Source organism: Carassius gibelio, chromosome B19, assembly GCF_023724105.1.
Source record: "Carassius gibelio isolate Cgi1373 ecotype wild population from Czech Republic chromosome B19, carGib1.2-hapl.c, whole genome shotgun sequence".
Taxonomy (NCBI): Eukaryota; Metazoa; Chordata; class Actinopteri; order Cypriniformes; family Cyprinidae; genus Carassius; species Carassius gibelio.
In genome coordinates this window covers 17,040,254-17,063,220 of record NC_068414.1, presented here as the reverse complement: position 1 = coordinate 17,063,220, position 22,967 = coordinate 17,040,254, and the positions used below count along the sequence as shown (strand labels likewise).

General features: G+C 36.9%; 2 protein-coding genes across 4 annotated transcripts; one reads left to right on the top strand and one right to left on the bottom strand.

The window, feature by feature from the left end:
• Positions 1-2,322: 2,322 nt before the first annotated feature.
• On the bottom strand, positions 2,323-8,543 carry LOC127979432 (uncharacterized). 2 transcript variants are annotated; one of them, XM_052584891.1, is made up of 7 exons: positions 8,353-8,543; positions 7,350-7,600; positions 5,535-6,209; positions 5,274-5,362; positions 4,485-4,685; positions 4,342-4,411; positions 2,323-3,676 (listed from the first exon to the last, which is right to left on the bottom strand). In XM_052584891.1, the coding sequence occupies exons 2-7, from the start codon at positions 7,446-7,448 to the stop codon at positions 3,506-3,508; spliced, it is 1,305 nt and encodes a 434-aa protein (XP_052440851.1). In that variant the 5' UTR covers positions 7,449-7,600; positions 8,353-8,543; the 3' UTR covers positions 2,323-3,505. The 2 variants fall into 2 exon arrangements, with proteins under 2 accessions (XP_052440851.1, XP_052440850.1); XM_052584890.1 differs by having other exon boundaries at positions 7,350-7,595; positions 8,353-8,539.
• A 1,306-nt stretch (positions 8,544-9,849) lies between these two features.
• On the top strand, positions 9,850-22,782 carry LOC127979428 (ATP-binding cassette sub-family F member 1). 2 transcript variants are annotated; one of them, XM_052584885.1, is made up of 27 exons: positions 9,850-10,063; positions 10,311-10,357; positions 10,670-10,747; positions 11,078-11,216; positions 11,299-11,333; positions 11,483-11,590; positions 13,192-13,251; positions 13,495-13,596; positions 13,694-13,762; positions 14,234-14,317; positions 14,433-14,534; positions 17,176-17,298; positions 17,375-17,475; positions 17,583-17,668; positions 19,393-19,532; positions 19,646-19,794; positions 19,895-19,978; positions 20,202-20,326; positions 20,417-20,529; positions 20,614-20,785; positions 20,862-20,936; positions 21,030-21,100; positions 21,257-21,289; positions 21,369-21,537; positions 21,628-21,692; positions 21,776-21,848; positions 21,989-22,782. In XM_052584885.1, the coding sequence occupies exons 1-27, from the start codon at positions 10,006-10,008 to the stop codon at positions 22,153-22,155; spliced, it is 2,628 nt and encodes an 875-aa protein (XP_052440845.1). In that variant the 5' UTR covers positions 9,850-10,005; the 3' UTR covers positions 22,156-22,782. The 2 variants fall into 2 exon arrangements, with proteins under 2 accessions (XP_052440845.1, XP_052440846.1); XM_052584886.1 differs by lacking the exon at positions 13,192-13,251.
• The last annotated feature ends 185 nt before the right edge of the window (positions 22,783-22,967 follow it).

The window sequence follows — 22,967 nt, the reverse complement described above, 5'->3', positions numbered from 1 at the left end:
ATGATTTAATTTATGGTCAATTTCCAACCATGCTACCCATATTTTACTGATATTATTTCATCTATATTCAGCTCAAACTTTGGTGAAATGGCTGAATTGTAAAAAATAAATAAAACTAGTATAAAATAAATAGAACATTTTAATAAATATTTAAAAAATAATCATTTAAAAGTTTACGGTCAGTAAGATTTTTTTTGTTTTTGTCTCAAATGCTTACCAAGGCTCCATTAATTGATCAAAATTACATTTAAAACTCTATAAACGTATAAAATGTTATTAACATCTTAAATAACTATTTTCTATTTTTTTTTTTTTAATTCAAAATGTTATTTATTCCTGTGATGCAACGCTGCCATTACACCAGTTTTCAGTCTTACGGTTTTTAGAAATATTTCTAATATGCAGCTTTGCATTTTTTGTATTATCAATGTTGAAAACAGTTGTGCTAATTAATGTGGAAACCATGGTACATTTTTTAAATATAAAGTTCAAAGAAACAGGATTTGTTAAAAAAAAAAAAAAAAAATTTATTAAGCCTTTACTATAACTGTTGATCAAATTAATGCATATTTGCGGTTAAAAAAAAAAAAAATATATATATATATATATATATATATATATATATATATACAGTTTTGTTCAAAATAATAGCAGTACAATGTGACTAACCAGAATAATCAAGGTTTTTAGTATATTTTTTATTGCTACGTGGCAAACAAGTTACCAGTAGGTTCAGTCCTACGAATCCTGTGAATCACTAAACTAATATTTAGTTGTACGACCACAGTTTTTTAAAACTGCTTGACATCTGTGTGGCATGGAGTCAACCAACTTGTGGCACCTCTCAGCTGTTATTCCACTCCATGATTCTTTAACAACATTCCACAATTCATTCACATTTCTTGGTTTTGCTTCAGAAACAGCATTTTTGATATCACCCCACAAGTTCTCAATTGGATTAAGGTCTGGAGATTGGGCTGGCCACTCCATAACATTAATTTTGTTGGTTTGGAACCAAGACTTTGCCCGTTTACTAGTGTGTTTTGGGTCATTGTCTTGTTGAAACAACCATTTCAAGGGCATGTCCTCTTCAGCATAGGGCAACATGACCTCTTCAAGTATTTTAACATATGCAAACTGATCCATGATCCCTGGTATGCGATAAATAGGCCCAACACCATAGTAGGAGAAACATGCCCATATCATGATGCTTGCACCTCCATGCTTCACTGTCTTCACTGTGTACTGTGGCTTGAATTCAGAGTTTGGGGGTCGTCTCACAAACTGCCTGTGGCCCTTGGACCCAAAAAGAACAATTTTACTCTCATCAGTCCACAAAATGTTCCTCCATTTCTCTTTAGGCCAGTTGATTTGTTCTTTGGCAAATTGTAACCTCTTCTGCATATGCCTTTTTTTTAACAGAGGGACTTTGCGGGGGATTCTTGAAAATAGATTAGCTTCACACAGACGTCTTCTAACTGTCACAGTACTTACAGGTAACTCCAGACTGTCTTTGATCATCCTGGAGGTGATCATTGGCTGAGCCTTTGCCATTCTGGTTATTCTTCTATCCATTTTGATGGTTGTCTTCCGTTTTCTTCCACGTCTCTCTGGTTTTGCTCTCCATTTTAAGGCATTGGAGATCATTTTAGCTGAACAGCCTATCATTTTTTGCACCTCTTTATAGGTTTTCCCCTCTCTAATCAACTTTTTAATCAAAGTACGCTGTTCTTCTGAACAATGTCTTGAACGACCCATTTCCTCAGCTTTCAAATGCATGTTCAACAAGTGTTGGCTTCATCCTTAAATAGGGGCCACCTGATTTACACCTGTTTCTTCACAAAATTGATGACCTCAGTGATTGAATGCCACACTGCTATTTTTTTGAACACACCCCTTTCAACTAATTCAACTAATTGCCCAATTGCACAGCCTTAAGAGCGTGCATATCATGAATGCTGGGTCTCATTTGTTTTCTGAGAATCTACTGAACATACTGGTAACTTGTTTGCCACGTAGCAATAAAAAAATATACGAAAAACCTTGATTATTCTGGTTAGTCACATTGTACTGCTATTATTTTGAACAATACTGTATATATTTATATATAAATATATATATATATAAATCCTTTTGAAAGGTGGTGTACCATAAAGAGAATTAAACAATATTCAAATAAGTATTCATATAAGTATAAACTCCTATTTGATCCTCAAAAAAAAAAAAAAAAAAAATATATATATATATATATATATATATATTGGAGACTATTCAAATACCTATATGAAAGTGGATAAATCAGAAGAACAGGGACCAAAAATATCAATGTCATTATGCATTTATTTGTCACACGACATGTTCAACACAGGTTTTTGGGTAATTAGCACAGAAATGATCACCAGAACAATTACTGAGCCATGTTTTATATGGATCTGCTTTTACAGGTTCTGACCTTTCAGCTTTGAAATGCAGATAGTGGAGTGATAGTGTTTCATGCTTTTACTGTCCATTTAAAAGCGCAAGCACTTGACACAGATGTGTTCCGACTACTTTGTGACACAGGAAGTCCATTAAAGTGTTCGGCCTATGTCTTCACCACAGGAAGCTGGAGCAGTTGTTCATATGGGTGGAGAGCATGTGCTATCACACTAAATTCACTGAGCTAAAATGACCCATTAAACTGCAGAAAAATTGCCCACGCTTTGCTCTGCAGATGAAAATATACTTCTGAATATACTTCAATGGGAAAGAATATGAAAGCTTGTGTCTTTCAAATAAGAGTGCTTAATTTACATGGACGGCGTGGCAAGACCAGTGCAGATTTGGCAATGTAATTATGCAGGGAGCCATATTGGCTGATAACTTCTATGTGACTTGCACATTGAAAACAATTCAAGCATGGAAAGTAAGGGCAAACAAGAACAAGTCCAGACAGAAAACTAAACTCTCCATGCTCAAAGGCAGTCTCTGACATCACTTTCCCTTAAAGATCACTCAAAAAGGCTGCAACCCTGCACTGCTACTAAATGAAACCGCTGGTTTTCACGTACCATTAAACCAATGCAACTGATGAGAACTCCAATTAATATAGAAATACAAAATTTAAGCTGATCAATATTTAAATATCATGACCAGTTCCTCTGCTAATTCAAATCTGTGAATGTGAGCTGAACCGTCTTCACCTTTTATCTGGCATGTGCTTTAAAAGCTAGTTTTACAGCTGAACTGCCTAAATGTATTTACACAGATAGAATTGAATGTACCTGTACGGTACTGGGTCATCAAAACCTGCCTGTTAACAGCTGTGTTAGTTAACTTCCTAGGCCTCATGTATTAGATAGTCTCTGAAACCAGTTTGGTGATATTTGAACAATGGAAATTAAAGACCGCACAAAGAAGTTTGTTTCAAGTGAGAACAGATTTCCGATTTCCCCCAAAAAAACTAGTTTTCATTATCTCATTCACTCAACCTACACAATACAGTGCTGCATCTTTTTCAGTCTTTTTAATGGCTCTGGTCCTGCTCTGCGGCCCAGGCTTGGGTCTGTCGGAGGGAGGACAGCAGGAGTGGGAGCAGGTTGAGAGCGGGCCGGTGCTCCTGAATGCCCAGTGCCACCAGAGCCCCGGCCAGCACTGAGGTCACTTTGGGCAGCAAGGGAGGACGAGCCTCCATAACCTACCAACAGAGACAAAACACTACGATTAAACCAGAGATGACACGATAACATCTTGTTTTTCAATCAGAGGGTCTCAGCAGATATCCAAGGGGGCTGTAGGATGGCTTAAATGGACAGTTCACCAAATGTACATTCTGTCATTTACTAACTCTCAGTTGTTGTTTTTTTTTTTTTTTTGGAACATAGAAGATATTCTGAAGAATCTTGGTAAACAAAGTTTCTGATATTATTGAATTTTTGTCCATATTATGGAAGTAAATGGGACCAAATCAACACTGAATTTTATGTTGGTCTTCCAAGTCAAAATGGTTGATAAATGCTACAATTAAGTGACAAGCGTTAAAGTTATGATACTTGTTAACCCGACTTTAAATAAAGGGGGGTACTTCAAGTTTAGGGAACTTCCACTCAGAATAATTTAAACAAATCAGCTTTAAAACAAAACTGCCCCCCCCCCCCCCCCCCCCTTTTTTTTTTTTTTACCTCTAATCCCCTTTGTTTTACTCATAAATCACTCTGATATATCCATCAGTGTTCCAGTTAAGGAGGGAAAAGTTTCTATTAATAAAAATAAAATAAAAACATGCGGACACCGAACTTTTAAACAGGAATGTAATATGACTCTGAAAGAAAAAAAAAAGATTTAGTTGCAAGCAAACCTCACCTTTTCAACTTTATGCCGGTGTATCCGTCCATCAGAGCCAACATAGAAGGTGGAGAATGCATCATATGTTCTGAACAGAAAAAAATAATTAAGAATACACAAAGACGAGCACAGAGCAAGGTTTGAATCACAGCATGTCTCACCTGTAGAGGTGGCTCTTGTCTTTCTTGTAGAAGAAGATCAGAACGGAGTGGAAGGGCAGGCCTTTGACTCTCCAGCGAGCTTTGATGGAGCCGTCTTCTGGATGCTTGGTCAGCTTCAGCACTTCCAGCTGAGCCTCCGCATAGTAACACAGACACATCAATCGCCAAAGCGTCAGAGTCAGCTGGTACGCTACACGACCCCTTTAGAGATAGAAGAACAGTTTTGAAACATGAGGGTCACTACTTGTCACTGTGGAATTAGCAAACAAAGCCACCAATCATTTGTTTTCTTCTAAACATACTTAGATCTAAAACATTTTGCTTGCACCTTTTTTTAACATTTGAAAACATTTTGCTTGGTAAAACTTTGAAAATGCTTGCAACATAAAAGAAAAAGTTTTGAGATGCAACAAACATTGTTTATTTTGCCCGAAAACCTTTAATGTCTTTGAAAAAAAAAACAAAGAAAAGAAAAAGATTGCAATCAAAAAGAAAGAAGAAAATACAAAAAGAAAAGACAAAAACGTGGCAATCAAAACATCTTGAGGTAACAAAACTTGATAGTTTTGCTTGCAAAAACCTCAGCCAAAATTAAAACATTATTTTATTATTAGTTTTGTAATTGTGTTGTTGCCCTGTCTATCAGCTGTAAAGACAATTTGTTATCATTTTCTGAGTTTACCACACCCTTTTACTGGCAATATGTGACCAGAGGAGTTTGAACAACAACAGCCTTAACCTACTTTGAGGCCTGAAAACCAGTATAACACACACCTAGAAACCCTTTACCTTGTTTTGGTGTTCAGAAGACCATTTATGAACTCAACATCTTCAGAGTATATACTGTAGTCATGATTTTTCACAAAGAAACTGGGAAGCTGAAACACAATGTAGAACCTTAACAATGAAGCAAGATTACATTGCGATAACAGTAATCAAAAATACAATCTGACAACAAATCTATCATAAATGTAATATCTTTAGGACTTCTTTTCCCACAGCCTCCATATTCTCCCATTCACTTTTCTACGAGTGGTCCATCCATCTTACCTCCACCCTCAGCTTTTCATGCATCAGGGCCAGTTTCTCCTCATCCTCCACGTCTCTCTGGCTGGAGCTCTTGTCCACTCTCTCAGTCTCAGCATGGCTATAATGTGTGACACTGAGGGCCGGACAGAAGCTCTGCTCGTCCTGTCCCTTTACTGCTTTATCCACAATCTCCGAAACAGACTCCATCCCGGGGCAGTGAAAGCAAAAGAAGCGAGATCCCAAAGTAAAAGGTGCAGGACATCCCTCTGTCTCAAACAGACTCCTGAAGGAGCCTCTCTCCATCAGCTGGTTTTCCTCAGTCCCTAACTTTCCGGTAATGCTAATATCATCCTCTCTGCTTCCATCAACAGTGGTTAAAGGAAAAAGCAAGTCAAAGGGTCTGTTGGCTCCCAAAGCAATGAGCTCACTTAGTTTGGCCGGCCCGAGAAAGGGCACTTCCACCACAATGTGTTGCTCATCTGTCTCTCCAGGTTTGAGCAGGACAGGCAAACTGATGGCCTCCTCCCATTCCTCCTCCTCTAGGCTGGCCGCTGGGTTCGGCTGGCACGCGTGGTGGAAGGGATGGGACAGGGATGGCTGTTTAATGGACAGGTAATGCAGACTGTTCAGAGGAGCCAAGGCCCATGATGCACTGCTCAGGGTCCTACAGTTGTCATTCAAGTGAAATTCGGTTGTCTGCAAATCAGACAGAATCTGATTAGATATTAGACAAGTGTAATTGGTCAAAGCTTTTGATTTTGATTCATCGAAGAAAAAAAATGTACGCTAGTGGATTTATTTACACTTTGAAAATATTTGGGTGTACAGATGTGAATGGGATAGGTTACCTAAAAATGAAAATTACCCCGTGATTTACTCACCCTTATGCCACCCTAGGTGTATATGACTTTCTTACTTAAGAAGAAAATAATCAGTTATATTAAAAAATATCAAAGCTTTATAATGGCAATAAATGGTGGTAGATTTCTTTAAGTCCAATAAAGTGCGTCCATTCATCATAAAAAGTGCTCCACATGACCCCAGGGGGTGAATAAAAGCCTCCTGAAGTGAATCGATGCATTTGTGTACGAAAAATATTTATATTTAAAAATGTACAAACCGTAATCTCTAGCTTCTGCTGAGTTTCATACACGTGTTCATGAGTCATCGTCTGGATGACATGGGCATTTTTATGATGGATTGATGCACTTGTTAGGGCTTCAAAATCACGGCCCCCATTCACTGCCATTATAAAGCCTGAAGAGCCAGGACATTTTTTAGATTACTCCGAAGCCCCTTTCACACTGCACGTCGGACCCAGAAAATAGCCGGGTCACCTTCTGTGTGAAAGCAAACACGTCCCGGGATTGATCCTGGGCCTGATCCCTGGTCGGGGGAGCAGAGGTCAGTTAGTTCCTCACTTCCCGCACTGACGCCGAGATCGTTCGCCCGCTTCAGTGAAAGTTAACGTGCCTAACATTTTCGACTCGTTCATTACATCACGCCCTGATGTCTTGTGTCATTACAGGACCTTTGTGGGTTGTGTGTGAACGTACGCACATATTCCAGGTAATCACTGGCAGTGAGAAAGTGCGAAATCTAGCGACCCGGGAATCAATTTCCAGGACACTTTACCCATGTATTTTATGGAATCGCAGTGTGAAAGAGGCTCGATTGTATTCGTCTTAAAGAAGAACGTCATATACACAAAGAATGGCTTGAGGGTGAGTAAATCATGGGCTAATTTTAATTTTTAGGTGAACTAACCCTTTAACCCTTATTTTCAAAATTATCTTTAAATACATTTTTCATGGTAAAAAGTGTCACAATGTGTACCTGGCATAAATTCCAGCACTGTTTCATCATCTGTTGCCTGCCGCCATGGTTCCTGACACACCCCACCCAAAGAGAGACACCCCCTCTGCAGACAGCCATTCAAGTCAGGGTGCCGAGGTGACCTCGAAGGAGTCTCAGTAAGAGGACATCATCAAGCTGCTCAAAGAGGACGAAGCATGAACTCTCCAATCCACCGATGCCTCTGATTTATCACTCATCAGCAAAGAAACGTCTGTCCTTCAAAACCTAACCTGGGCCAGAAAAATACAACTAAAAACATTTAAATCAATCTGTGATGAATAGAAGGTTCAAAAGAACAGCTTTTATTTGAAACATAGATCGTTTGTAATATTATAAATGTCTTTATTGTCATCATCCTTGCTGATAGTGATAGGAGTGTGCAACACATTTAGATGTCTGAGCAGACAGGTCACTAAAGAGTGAGTGGCAGCAACAAATCTGAGGCAGAAAAGGGGCAAAAACTGAACAAGACAGTGTCTCAAAACCTAGTGAATTACCAATATAAATAGCATTTTGGTACCTATGATGCATTTCTGGATGCACAAAAACTTTGAACAAGACCTTAATTCTTATAATAAAAAAGAACGGGTTTTAGTGTTTAATAAATTGGTCAATCATCCGTTTGAATTACAAAAATCCTCGTACCCATGTTTTAGAGCAGACAAGTATTGTATAGTAGTAGGGCAGTATTTACAGTGATCAGACACATGCACGTCACGCTTTGGTCACACTTTACAAATCAACATCACTTTCACTCTGAGCTGAAAAAAACTAACAAATACTACCAATTCACTCCGAAACAAAGTAACGTTACACGATTAAAAAAAGATAGGGCTTCTGCTGAAAGCGATCGTGAACCATAGGTGCCCTGTGTGACTAGGCAGGACAAATAAGTTAATAGTTAGTCTGTTAATTCTTCATATCTACACATGCAGTCAGTTGTTGGCTGTCCCGCTTGTGAGCCTGAAACGCATAACGTTACCCGTCCTCCGTGAGTCTGATGAAATGCTGTGGAGCGTCAGATGCGAGAGGGGATCCAAATCTGACTGACGCTAATTTCTGTGTGATTTAGAAAGAATATGAATCCGTTGTCAACGTTACAGAAATGTCACTCTCCTTATGTCCTTGCCCAGTGGTAGTCTGCGCCACTGCGCATGCGTCCGCCGCCTTCTAGAAGCGGCATCTGTCCGCTACAGCGGCATCTAGCGGCGAACACGACCTACTGCAAGACGCTCTCGCCCCTGGAGAGACATGAGGGCCTTCTCTTTACAAAATAAAAGTCTTAAACGCACGGTCTACAGCAGGGTTCCTCAAATCTTGCCCTGGAGGGCCAATGCGCTGCAGAGTTTGGCTCCAAACCTGGTCAAACTCATCTACCTGTGATTTTCAGATTATCCTGAAGACACTGATCAGCATGCTCAGGTGTGTTTGATTCGGGATAGCGCTAAACTCTGCAGGAAATTGGATCTCGTAAGCCAGATTTGATCTACATTATCATGAAAGAGCCATGGATAGGGCTCAAATGTAATGTAATTTAAATTAATTGAATTCAATTTAATTACTCATATTTATTTATTAATATATTTATTATATACTTAATATATTTAGTATTTATCTAACACACACTTAGTCTACACTTCAAATGTGCTAATAATTTACCTGTACATACAAAACTATCTATTGGAATATACCTGCACATATGATTGTAAATTTGCAAATTGTTATTCCTGTTTTGTTTTTTTGTTATTTACTCACATTCAACCTGTTTGCACATTCTCCTCTTGTACATTCCTGCTCATCTTAATATTTAGTGTATAGTATACTGTCCTGCCCATTTTATTTTATAAGCTTTTTATTTTATTCTTATTTTTTTCTTACTTTTTCCATATCTTATTATTTTGTATAATTGTCTTGTGTTTGTATTCTTTAATAATTGCACTGTCCATGCTCTCCATATAACAATGTAACGTTATGGGACAAATAAAAAGCTTGAATCTTGAATCTACTTGTACTCTCTATCTCTCTCTCTCTCTCTCTCTCTGTGTGTGTGGTTGTTTGTTCTGTCGTTGTCATACTGTTGCATTGTGGAAGCTTCTGTCATGAAAACAAATTCTTCTTATGTGTAAACATACTTGTCAGTAAAGCTAATTCTGAATCTGATATATTATATTATATTATATTATATTATATTATATTATATTATATTATATTATATTATATTATATTCTTCTTATGTGTAAACATACTTGTCAGTAAAGCTAATTCTGAATCTGATATATTATATTATATTATATTATATTATATTATATTATATTATATTATATTATATTATATTATATTATATTATATTATATTATATTATATTAATCTACAGGTTCTACTGCTTTTTCTTTGAAGTCAGCGGTTTTAGGCAGCGCCAGTGCAGTACCTCGGGCGGCCTGAGTGAGGGTGTGGCGCTGTCGTGAACCGAGCTCCCGGCGTTTGTGCGTCCGTAGCAGTGCGGATGGGCCTCATGTGATCTTCCTGAGCTACAGTGTGCTCGTGTGCGTTGTCAGCTCAGCTTGTGATACATCCCTGAGTCTCATTTAACTTACCGTGTTTTCATTCCTTGGCACAGAAAAGGTTTAGCAGAAAAATGCCAAAAAAATCAAAAGAAGTAGCTGAGTGGGAGGGTGATGACCCACAAACAACAGGTAAGATTATGCGTTTCTATTACACCACAATCTGTTAATACTACCCACATTAATATAATTATTGAACACGTTTACATGATGACAACTCTTTATATATTGTATCTTTATTTATTATATCTTATCTCTATTTATTATATAGTTGTCATATTTTGATTAGCCTGCGACAGAAGCGAGTTTAGGCGCCTGCGGAGTTTGAATGTATTTATGTGTACAAAAGTGCTTAACATGATCATTTTTCTTTGTTTAGACAAACATGTCAAAAAAGGAAAGAAGGATAAGAGGGGGAAGAAGACCGTAAGTTTTTATTTGTGTTAATACATGACTGTGATCTGTGTTCACTTTCATCATAAACACCATTATGCTTGAAATCAAGAGTTCATTCAAGGTAGAAGATCGAAAGTATTTTTTATCTTAGCATTATATGATGTTTTATTTCTAGTTATCCTTATTAATATTTAATTCATATTTGTTGAATATTATTTCCTGAGTTGCACCAGCTCTATCAGCTCTATCAACACAATTGCAAAAAAATAATTTTATTTTAAAACCAATACATCTGAGTCTGACATATTTCTGCATTTTTACATTTTTTTTCAATCTTGACAGTTTTTCGAGGAGCTGACATCAGATGCTAAACCAGAAAAAGCAGAGCAGCCGCCAGTGAAAGAGGCACAGGGGAAACAGGTGCATTATTTTAATGATTTCCAATCTTTATAAATACATTATATAAAGTTAAAAATATATATATTTGGTTGCACTTTATTTTAAGGTGTCCTTGTTACAGTGTATATAATATTATACATTTCAGTACTGAGTACTTATTAACTACATGTACTTACTATATGGTTACTTGCATGTAATTATGCATAATTTATTGTTATTATAATAGTATATTTAATGTGTAACATGGAAACCTTAAAATGAAGTGTTACCATATATTTAATAAAATTGAAAGTACATTTAATTACGGTCAAATGTGTTATGTTTTCTGATTGTTTTTTTATTTGCTGTTAGCCTCAGAAGAAGAAGAAAGACAGGCGGAAGGGGAAACCAGGAGACGATGATGAGGATGATGATGATGAGGCAGAGGTCATGAAGCGCCTCAAGAAACTGTCAGTCCAGCCCAGTGATGAAGATGAAGAAGAGGAAGAGGGTAATGTCAAAAACCTGGTTTGTGCCAGTATGCCACACATCACACCACGTATTTAACATCGTGGTTTATTTTTATTTTGCAGTAGTTGCGCCAGTCAAAGGAGGAAAGAAAAACAAAGTGAGTTGCTTGGATATACTCTCTTCACTTGGATGCACTTTGTGGACAGAATAATTTTCCTCCTGCTGCACAGTGTATAGAAGAGTTCAGTTTAAGTCATGGGATCCAGTCCACAGAGCTTATTAATGCTGTACTTCTCTTTCTCTCAGGGTGGCAACATATTTGCTGCTCTGAGTCAGGGCCAAAGTGACGACGATGAAGACGCAGGTGATGATGATGATGTTGATGAGAAGCCCCAAAGCAAGAAGAGCTCAAAGGTACGTGCTTCCAGTTTCACTGTCATTCACTATGTATCAGTTTTAGTTTATATGTATAGACTTATATACACGTTTATGTTTAGTTTTATGGGAAATTATTCTTTTTATACATTACAGTAGGGCTGTGCAAATTGTTTTTGTGTAGCTTGTCAGTGAACTATGGCTCTGTGTAGTAAAGGCCAACCAGTGTTGCCAAGTCTGCGGTTGTTTCTCATGTCTGCAGGTTGAAGCGACCCCAATACAAATAACGTGATGTTTAGCCCCTAAAATGTGCTTTTTACCAAGGCAACCCCGCCAAAAATTTTTTTTTAAAAGTAATTTGGCAGGTTGTGTTTTGAAAACCTGGCAACCATGATCTGAACGCCCGTGCTGGAGATATACTACTAATCACAGGAGCACCTTTACTGACAAGATGCGCATGAAAATTGCATTCGATTTTTTGCACAGCCCTACATTACAGCTAAATCAGATCAGTTTGAGTATCACAAATATTAGTTTCATGTCCATGGATTTTTTTTTTTATTTTATTTTAGATTTCAGGTTAAAGTTCATTACCGTATTTTTCGGACTATAAGTCGCACTGGACTATAAGTCGCATTTATTTGGAAACCAAAACCAAGAGAAAACATTACCGTCCAGCTGCGAGAGGGCGCTCTATGTCTTCAGTGTAGACTACAGGAGCACTGAGCAGCATTAGAGCGGCCTATGGCGGCTGTAGAGGGTAATGTTTCCTCTTGGTTCATTTCTCTTGGTTCATGTCAAATTAATTTTGATAAATAAGTCGCACCTGACTATAAGTCGCAGGACCACCCAAACTATGAAACAAAAGTGCGACTTATAGTCCGGAAAATACGGTAGTTAGTTTTAGAATTAAAAATTGTAAAAGTACAAATATAGTACGAAATGTAATAATTAATTTTAAGCCCTAAAAAAGAATTTGTAGCAACTAATTTAATTGCCAAAATGCTGTTTAAAATAGTCTTATATGGAGTACAATAGTTTTTCTAAAAGTTTATAAGAATGAACATTTCAATTACTACTATAAACTGCTAAACTACTCCTATTGCATGCAATACTTTGTTTGTTAAATTCATATTTGTATATGGTTTCAAAAGTTTAAGTGGCTATCTGTACTATCACTGCTCATGATATTATATTTACAGCATCATCAGATTTCATATACCTGACCACTGTACATATGCATCACACAACACATAACTCATAATATCAACTCTAATATTGTGTTTATTCCTCTTTCAGCCAGTCCCTTGTGTCCTCTCTCTCTCTCTCTGTCTCTCTCTCTCTATCTCTTCCAGTGGAATTCATCCCATTTGCATTCATTCACTTATTTTCCCGATCAGTGCCAGCACAGTCATTGTTTCAGTCATTAAAAGTGAAGTATAGTTAAAGTGAAGTGAATCATGTAATATTGGCATTTGGCACTCATCAGTCCGTCTTAATTCAGGATATAATTTCAAATCATTCCAGTAATCAAGATTGGATGCAGTCACATTGTTTGTTATACAGAAGGGAGGATTTGGAATATCTCTACATTCATAAGCACATGTGCCTGTGTCTGTATGTGTATGTATGTGATTCAGGAAGTTGAGAAGGTAACCAAGGGCAAGAAAAAAGATAAGGCTAAAGCTAAGTTAACGAAGGTGGGTACATGGGATTGTTTCTATGTATTCTTATTCACTTTTCTTCCAAATTCACATCTTCTGTCTCTCCCACCTTGCAGTTTTTTTCTTTATTGCTGCATGACGGAAGTGCGTCACTCATCACGGAAACTAACCCTTTTCTGTACATTCCTGTCTGTTTTACTAACACTATGTCTGATTGACGAGCGGTGCTCTGATTTTTTCCTGTAGGATCTTTGGTTTACTCTCTTCTCTCAAACACAGGAAGCCTCAGAGGATGAAAAAGATGAAGAGATGGAGAAGAAAGATGAGAATGAAAAGAAAGGAGTGAAGAAGGGCAAGAAATTCGCTGCTAAACCACCTAAGGTGTGTGACTCAGGTTTTGATAGATCCGATTTGTTTTGAAAAGCCAGTAAAAAAAAATCCATGTGTATGCAACATAAAGAGCATTTAATGTTGACAGGAGGAAGATGAAATTGAAGAGAAAGAACCAGAGAAGTCTCAGAAGAAAGGCAAGAAAGAACAGCCCAAGGTCAGTTTATGATATTTTTGTATGTATGCATTAAAATGTGCATACATACTCTTTTTGATCTGGAATCTCATAGTTGAGTTATATTACCATTTTAAATGTTTTCTATTTGAATATATTTTGAAATGTTATTTATTTCTGTGATGCAAAGCTGAATTTTCAGCATCATTGCTCCAGTCTTCAGTGTCACATGATCTTTCAGAAATTATTCGAAAAATGTTGATTTGCTGCTCAAAAACGTTTTATATTATTATGTTATTGAAAGCTGTTGTGCTGCTTAATGTTTTTGTAGACTCCACGATCCTTTTTTTGATGAATAGAAAGTTTAAAATAACGGTGTTTATTTGAAATACAAATATTTTGTCACTTTTGATTTAAACAAGTATTAATTTCCTTACTAAAAATACCAACAACACTTAATGTAAAATGTTCCAAGTTAAATATGTTTGTCATAATCTTTTCTATAACTTTTAGAAAGGGAAGCCTGCTCGCCCTCCACCTAGTGATGATGATGACGATGAAGAGGAGGAAAATAGTGATGGAAATGACACAATGATGGTACAAGAACTTTCTCTTTTTGTATTCCAAATATTCATGATTTCCAAGTGTTCATTCATCCACTTTCTATCTCTTTGTCCTTTATTTTCTTGGTATTCTGCTTCTTGTCCCGTAGAGTGCAGAGGATGTCCTCGCAGCTGAGCAGGCCAAAGAGAAACAAAAGGACGACTCTTCTGCAAACTTGACTAGAAAAGAGAAGAAGAAGGACAAGAAAAGGGTAGCGTATGCACATTTTGAATACTATAATGTATGTTATAAAAGTGTTATTTTTATATATTCTTGTTGTATTTATTTATACATCGATAATGAACGCGGTATTGCGTAGCTTGTCAGTGATCTACGGCTCTGTCTATTAAATGGCGCTCCATTTGAAAGTAGGTGATGGTGATTTAGAGGTAATCACTGAACCAGATTTACTGACTAGGTTTACATGATCATATCATTAGATATATCACCCAGCCCTAGCAGTGACATTAATTTTGTGTTTTGCAAAGTTTTCTGCTTCAGTATTTGTAGATACTTTTTCTACATATTTCTATGGTATACTGAAAATCAATGATAAGCATATTATAAGTTTTAAAGGCTTTTATTGGCATGGTTATATGGTTTTATTTTTATCGGGATGGTTATATGATCTAAATTTCATATCATGATATTTCACACTGCCCAGGAGATATCAATATTTTATTATGATATGAGGGAGGAAAAAAAACAATTACAAGCAATTTTTTTATTGTGCCATTTTAGTTTTTCTCAAAAAGTGCAAATGTTCAACATGAGGTTGGACCGTATGAATTAAATTAAAAATACAATATTGTATGTTTGAGGAGTAGACGATTAGTGCTCTATAAATGTGGTCAGTTACGATGCTCAGGGTTTGATTACTAATGCCTGTGTAGTACGGCGTTGCACACAAGACAAAAATGTTCAGCCTCGATTCTTTATCGTCATTTGTGTTAAAATTTGCTAAGCTTATCAAACTGAACAAAACTATATAAATGGTAAATTTGACTTTCACGGTAAAGCTAAATCCATATCATGGAATAACATAATGCTGGTAGTCGCGTTCACCTCTAGTTAGGGATGGGCGATACCTCTTATTTTAAATCCGATACCTATATTCTCAAGCCCAGCATCGTCGAAACCAATACCTCTAAACTAAACTGATCTTTTAATTTAGTAATATAATATAATCAGTAATTATACTCACTTAATATTAGATTTTAATGCCATGTTTTTAACTTTTCAAAAGCCTTTTTTTGTTTACATGGTCAGAAATAAAATATACTATAATTGTATTTTAGCCTTTTACTGGGGCAGTAACCTCAAAGATGCAACTGTACCCCTAAAAGGGGAGCATATTAGTACCATACAAGTATTCATGCTTGAAGGGTAGATAAGATACAAAGGTGCAACTTTGAGGGTACCTCATGGAAAATAAATATTTTTTTACATAAAAGTACTAGAATGTATTATTATTATTATTATTACCATGGTAAAGTTGTGGTTACTGCAGTTTTACGACAAATACTGTGGTTACTTTAATAAAACCATTGTTGATTTTTGTAAAAGGCTGCCAGGCTGTTGTACCCCTAAAGGTGAAACTTTAGCTTTTTTTTTTCTGACAGATTTATTAACAGCAATTACAAAACACAACACAATCCATTTGAACTTTTAACAACCAATTTAAATAAATTTACTTGCACAGACTAGCCAATTTAAATAAATATTATATGTACACAAAAGTTCGGTAAGATTACAAAAGAGTACAAAAAAAAGATACAGTAAGATGAAATATTTGTTTTAAGTCTCATGCTCGCCAAGGCTGCACTTATTTGAAGAAAAAAGCAGTAAAAGCCGCAGTATTGTGAAATATAACAATTAAAAATAACTTTTCTATTTTAATATATTTTGAAATGTAATTTAAAAGTGCATCAGAGATCAAAGCTGAATTTTCAGCATCATTACTCCAGTCTTCAGTGTCACATGATCCTTCAGAGATCATTCTAATATAGTATTATTAATAAACATTTATTATTATAGCTGCTTCATAATTGTGTGGAATTGTGTTGATTTTTTTCATAATTAAGTTTATATATATTAACAATGTAATGTAATAATGTGGCAATGGTTTCTTGAGGTCTACTTATGCTTGTTATGCTTTTGGGAAACGCAGCCCTGTTTGGAAAAACACTGATGCGTCTGCAGCAAACTCTGTCTGTGATCGATTGGTTCTGTCTTTCAGCATTTGCATGTTCCGATTGGATAAATTGTTCTATCCAACACAATTATTCGCTAATATAGTCTGTTTTTCCATTTAGGCTGGATTTTTTGATAAATAAATCAAATCAATTGTTAAAAAACTTCAGAATCTATATTTTTATGTGAGGATTGATCCTTTCACTACAACATCAGTGTCGAAAGTATCGATACTTAAGGCTCGATCCACCCATCCTACCTCTGGTCGCTGACTCCTCTGAAAGAGACAGTCCTGCCGCTTGCTGGACACTCTGGGACGTCCTGAAGACTTCTTCACTGCAGTCGTACCTCTCTCCTTAAAGTTATTGGTGATCCGGTTAATGGTTCTTTCGGGTGCAATATTTTTTGTACCAATTTCCTCGCATGTGAAGCCATTTTGATGCAATTATTTAAAATGCATCTGATCAGTCTACACAATAATCCAGAAACAATGTGAATGAACACCACAACTGCTTAAGCAGCAAACTTTGTAAAACACAAAATGTATATCACTGCCAAAACTTTCGGCCATTTATATATATATTTTTTTACTAACCAAAGAATAGTTTTAGTGGACAATAACAACACTGATTGTAGACACTTCCTCTTGTGCTGTGCAGAAGGAGTATGAGCGGCAGGTGGCTAGTTTACGAGCTCAGGACGCCATCGAGGGAGACTTCTCCATCTCTCAGGCTGAGCTGTCCTCTCGACAGGCCATGCTGGAAAACGCTTCAGACATCAAGGTTAGATGATTGGGAGATGATTGAGACATTTGAAAATATTTTGTACTATGTACTTATTTCTGTTTTATGTTTATAGTTGGAAAGATTCAGCATTTCAGCGCATGGTAAAGAGCTGTTTGTTAACGCAGATCTTCTGGTTGTTGCTGGGAGACGATATGGTCTGGTTGGACCAAATGGGTGGGTTGATGGTTTAAATTTGATATTACTACATTGCACATAAGATTTTGTTCAGTTTGGAAATGTTATGATCGTGAAACCTGTTTCCATACCCCTGTTTGAATCAGGAAAGGGAAGACCACTCTACTAAAGCACATCGCCAACAGAGCTCTAAGCATTCCTCCCAATATTGATGTGCTGCTTTGTGAGCAAGGTACAGTACAACCCTGTGATATCTTAGTATAATCAAGATATTATTATAGGTTTTATTAATATATATATATATGTATATGTGTATATATATATATGTATATGTATATAATTATTATAATTTTTTTCATTTGAATGAGTTAATATTTTTGTAATTTTGTTGTTTGTAATTTAAAAAAAAATTCTTTTTTATTTTTTTTACATGTTGAGATTTGGACTTATTCATTTTGTTATTTCTTTTTAGTTATGTTAGTACATCAGGTTTTACTGAGCTATATCAAATAAGATAAGTTTACTTTTTTAAATTTATTTCAGTTAAAGGGTTAGTTCACCCAAAAATGAAAATTAGCCCATAAATGACTTACCTTAAAGTCATCCAGGGTGAATATGACTTTCTTCTTTCAGACGGATCCAGTCAGAGTTATTTAAAAAAATTGTCTTTGATCTTTCAAGCAGTTTAATGACACTCAGCGGGTGTTGAAGTGCTTCAGTCCAAAAGAAGTGAAATAAAAAGCGCCCATTCTTAATAGAAAGTGTCTCGCATGGCTCCATGGGGTGAAAAAGGCCTTCTGTTCATCGATGTGGATCGATGTGTTTTTGTAAGAAAAATGCGCAGTTTAGTCTCGTGAAAACAAATGTTTGTTAACAGTGGCAAAGGAAGCAAAATGTCCTTACTTTAGCAAAGGGAAACCAGTCTCCTCTTTGCTTATATCGAAATCCTCTGACATTCTTCTTACATACGTCATTCCCCCCGAACTGTTTCGTTTACAGCTGTGAGCACAAGCTAGATATAACAACGACTGGATTCGTCTGAAAGAAAGTCATATATGCAAGTAATTTATGGGTTGATTTTCATTTTTGGGTGAAATAACCCTTTAATGTTTCTTTTTTGTATTATAGTTTTAGTAGCTGTAATAAACATTTTTTTTTTCTCGATGGAAGTTGTGGTTCTCTCATGATTATGAAGAAAATACATTAGACAACTAAACAAAATCACGAAACCAAAAACAAAAAAAATGAAATTAATGCTTAAATGTCTCACTCAAGATGCACTTACTGGAATTACTGGATGAATCTGCTTTCTCGAACTAATCTCTTGTATGATTCAAAGACAAAATACATTTCACCACCTAAAGGCGTAACGATGTAGTCAATAAATCTTCATTTGAAGTGTCAAATTACTTTCAAAAGGTAATTTACTCGATTTGCTGCCATACACATCACACATAGTTTATATCTTAACTATAAATTCTTATCCCAGTACTTCTGTGATTTGTATGTTTGTACACGAAATAATGATACTGTGTGGCTAAAAAGACTGAAGCTGTTTCATTCATGAAAGACAGCTACTCTCTTTAGGTCAGTGACAGTGTGAATGCAGATTTAAATGTTCAAATCAAACTGAGTGATCTTACTCTGCACCGATTAACCAAATGATCACAACATTGATTGCACACGTCAAAGTCTTAGGAATGAAACCGACCAATCTTTGTGATTTAAGAATAGAATAACGTTGGTGTTTGAATCATGTCTTTAATGATCTATTAAATTGAAATTCTTTGTCATGTTGGTGGTGACACCTCTCTTGCAACATGTTTAGCTATCACAGATATTATACTTCGCTTTTTTGGCTTTTGATCGCGAATGTAGCCAAATTTTGGAGCACTTAAATTAGCTATAAATCCAGCTGTACGGATCCCTGACTTCTCTCTCTGTGTCGCTCTTCAGAGGTGGTGGCGGACAACACTCCTGCAGTTCAGGCGGTGCTGAAGGCCGACACGCGCAGACTGAAGCTCCTGGAGGAGGAACGGCAGCTACAGAGTCAGCTGGAGAAAGGAGACGACGGCGTGTCTGAGAGACTGGATAAGGTCAGATGAGAGCAGCTCGCTGAGGTCCTCTTAATACACTGATCCATGGAGTAGAGGAGGATAACTGTGTGTGTGTGTGTGTGTGTGTGTGTGTGTTTGTGTGTAATTCGCAGGTTTATGAGGAGTTGAGGGCGATTGGAGCTGCGGCGGCGGAGGCTAAAGCTCGTAGGATCTTGGCTGGTCTGTCTTTTACACCAGAGATGCAGAACAGACCCACTAAGAAGTTCTCTGGTGGCTGGAGGATGAGAGTGTCCCTGGCTAGGTGGGCACATTGAGGATGCATTAATTTCTGAGTTAATTTAATGAATGTAAAATAAAATTTGTTCTGACATGAGAAATGAGAAAAGTTGTCTTTCTTCCAGAGCATTGTTCATGGAGCCCACGCTGCTGATGTTGGATGAGCCCACAAACCACTTGGACCTTAACGCTGTCATCTGGCTTAACAAGTAATTACTTTTTCTTTAAGCAATGCTATTAAGGAAACAAACTCATGTAGTTGATGTATTTACATTTCAGGCAAATTATAAATGGCCTCCTTTCAAATGTTCCCAGTTGGTGGTGTGTTTTGATTGTAATAAGTGGAGGTGGAGATTGTCAGGCTCCTGTGCTTTTAATCTTGTGTGTGCTACATTCTTCGGATGAATCACCATTTCATATTTTATTCTTTAGCTACTTACAGAGCTGGAAGAAAACGCTTCTAATTGTGTCCCACGACCAGAGTTTCTTAGATGACGTCTGTACAGATATCATTCACCTGGACAACCAGAAACTCTACTACTACAGGGGCAACTACCGTGAGTTCAGTCTCTGAACAGCATCGCTGATGAAATCTAACAGACATTTAATCATCTTACTGTAGTTTATGTTTGCTTGATGTTTCTTAGTGACGTTTAAGAAGATGTACGTGCAGAAACAGAAGGAACTCCTGAAGCAGTACGAGAAACAAGAGAAAAAGCTCAAAGACCTGAAGGCTGGAGGAAAATCCACCAAACAAGCTGTAAGTCCTTGACTTTTTACTCGATTTCTTCACAGTCCTAGTCTTCTCAAACCCTTCCACTATTTCTCCATCATTCATTTCCAGGAGAAACAGACGAAAGAGGTCCTGACGAGGAAACAGCAGAAGGGGAAGAAGAGCCAACATGAGGAGGAGAGCCGTGAGGCCACAGAGCTCCTCAAGAGACCGAGAGAATATACCGTCAAATTCACCTTCCCCAACCCTCCTCCACTCTCACCGCCGATTCTCGGCCTGCACAGTGAGGCTTTTAGTGGCGTTTTTTCTTTTTATCAGACTTGTTGGGTGGTTGATGACCATCACCTTCTTAATCCCAGGTGTTGACTTCGGTTATGAAAGCCAGAAGCCTCTGTTCAGAAATGTGGACTTTGGTATAGACATGGAGTCCAGAAGTAAGTCACACATGTCTGTAGAAATCATGACTAGTAGTTTAATTATAGTGACAAATATACACAAGAGAATGTTGACCATTTTCTCTGTTTCAGTATGTATTGTTGGGCCCAATGGAGTTGGAAAAAGTACACTTCTACTGCTTTTGACTGGAAAATTAAATCCTGTAAGTACCTGTTATCTTTATTAAGTATTACCATTTGCTAAAAAAAAAAAAAAAGATTTTATATTAATACAAATCCTTGTGCACTCATTTTGTCCCCTGATGTTTGTTGATTTGTTTTTCCTTCATGGTGTTAATTATGAGGCTTTTTCATTTTAGACAAAAGGAGAGATGAGGAAGAACCATCGATTGGTATGGCAGATGTTTAAAATCATTGTTTTTGTTTTACCTTAACCTGACTTTGGCTAATTGGTTCGTTTTCTGCCTGTAGAAAGTAGGTTTCTTCAACCAGCAGTATGCTGATCAGCTGAACATGGAGGAGTCCCCTACAGAGTACCTCCAGAGGAACTTCAACCTCCAGTACCAGGACGCCAGGAAGTGCCTGGGTCGATTCGGCTTGGAGAGCCACGCTCACACCATCCAGATCTCCAAACTGTCCGGTTAGCACTATAGGAATCCATTCATGCATGGTTTTCAAAGTCATCTGTTCTCCGTTGACTCTTTTTTTTTTTTCTCTCTGAATGTTTCAGGTGGTCAGAAAGCAAGAGTGGTATTTGCTGAACTTGCTTGTCGGCAACCTGATGTCCTCATTTTGGTAAGGAGTAAAGGTTTTAAATGTCTCAATTAAATGAAAATTAGTACTTTATAACATTTGTTTCCCCCCATACAAATGTACAGGATGAGCCCACAAATAACTTGGACATTGAGTCGATTGATGCATTGTCAGAAGCCATCAATGAATACAAAGGAGGTATGTTTTTTCCATTCATTTTATGTTGTGCCGAATGATCTTGTGTGCATGTAAATACATTCAGATGTTTTTTAAACTATATACAATGATTGATACTAGTAGAAACCAGGGGTTAAGTCTTTTATTATAAATATTTTTAGCTGTGATAATTGTGAGCCACGATGCCAGGCTGATCACGGAGACCCAGTGCCAGCTGTGGGTGGTTGAGGACCAGTCGATCAACAATATCGATGGAGACTTTGAAGACTACAAGAGAGAAGTGCTGGAGGCTCTCGGAGAAATCCTGGTCAACAAGCCTAAAGAATGAACAACAGCTGCTGTTCATAAGCGTGTCAAACTACATCACTGAAGGGCTTTTGGTTGCATATGCATTGCTCATTTTTAAAGCCTCAGTACTAAAATAAATTCTTCTTGTTAAATTGACAGATTGTGCTGAGCACCTGCATGCGAATTGTGTAGGATGATATACACAAACCCTAAAATACCAGGATGGGTTTTTCATGTCTTTTACTTTTAAAGCAGGTGAAGACCGATTAAAGATCTGTATTTTTACTTGCTGACAACTTGTACTGCAGGTACAGCTCTTGTTCTTTAGTCATGATGTCTGACATTCTTGTATTATGCTTAGCTTCTGGCCGTATCATTACCAACTCTGTTCATCCATGTGATGCAATGCTCTAAAACACACAATGTCACCATCAAATGTGAACAGATGGGGTTAAAAGGGTGCAGTTTGATGATGATGTCTGATGCATATATTTAGTATTAAACTGCCTTTGTAGAATGAGCGCTTGGGTTCAGGTCATTAAAGCTCACATTCAGAACAAGCTCCTAGTTGTTTAGCCTATGTAAATATTCATACAGTGATGCTTCCTGTAGCTCATCTGTCTTGAATAATGAAATAAACTATTGACTGACTTGATTTGAATATAAAGTATGCATCCAAATATAATGGGGAAAGCAAAAAAATATATTTTCTTTTTTTTTGCAACAGTCAACTTTATTAGAGATTTCATATTATGCTTGAACAAAATGTAACATGAATGGAAAATGCTCGTGAACGTACTATTATGGAAACATCATTTGGATCAAACTTCCAATTTAAATGTAGCTTAGTCG

Coding starts and splice junctions, on each gene's coding strand:
- LOC127979432 (XM_052584891.1), bottom strand. CDS start 7,448: ATGGCTGTCTGCAGAGGGGGTGTCTCTCTTTGGGTGGGGTGTGTCAGG. Junction 4,412..4,484: donor GACAAGAGCCACCTCTACAG/GTGAGACATGCT, acceptor TTTTCTGTTCAG/AACATATGATGCATTCTCCA. Junction 3,677..4,341: donor ACCGGCATAAAGTTGAAAAG/GTGAGGTTTGCT, acceptor CTCTGTTGGTAG/GTTATGGAGGCTCGTCCTCC.
- LOC127979428 (XM_052584885.1), top strand. CDS start 10,006: ATGCCAAAAAAATCAAAAGAAGTAGCTGAGTGGGAGGGTGATGACCCA. Junction 14,318..14,432: donor ATGGAAATGACACAATGATG/GTACAAGAACTT, acceptor CTTGTCCCGTAG/AGTGCAGAGGATGTCCTCGC. Junction 20,327..20,416: donor CTACTACAGGGGCAACTACC/GTGAGTTCAGTC, acceptor GATGTTTCTTAG/TGACGTTTAAGAAGATGTAC.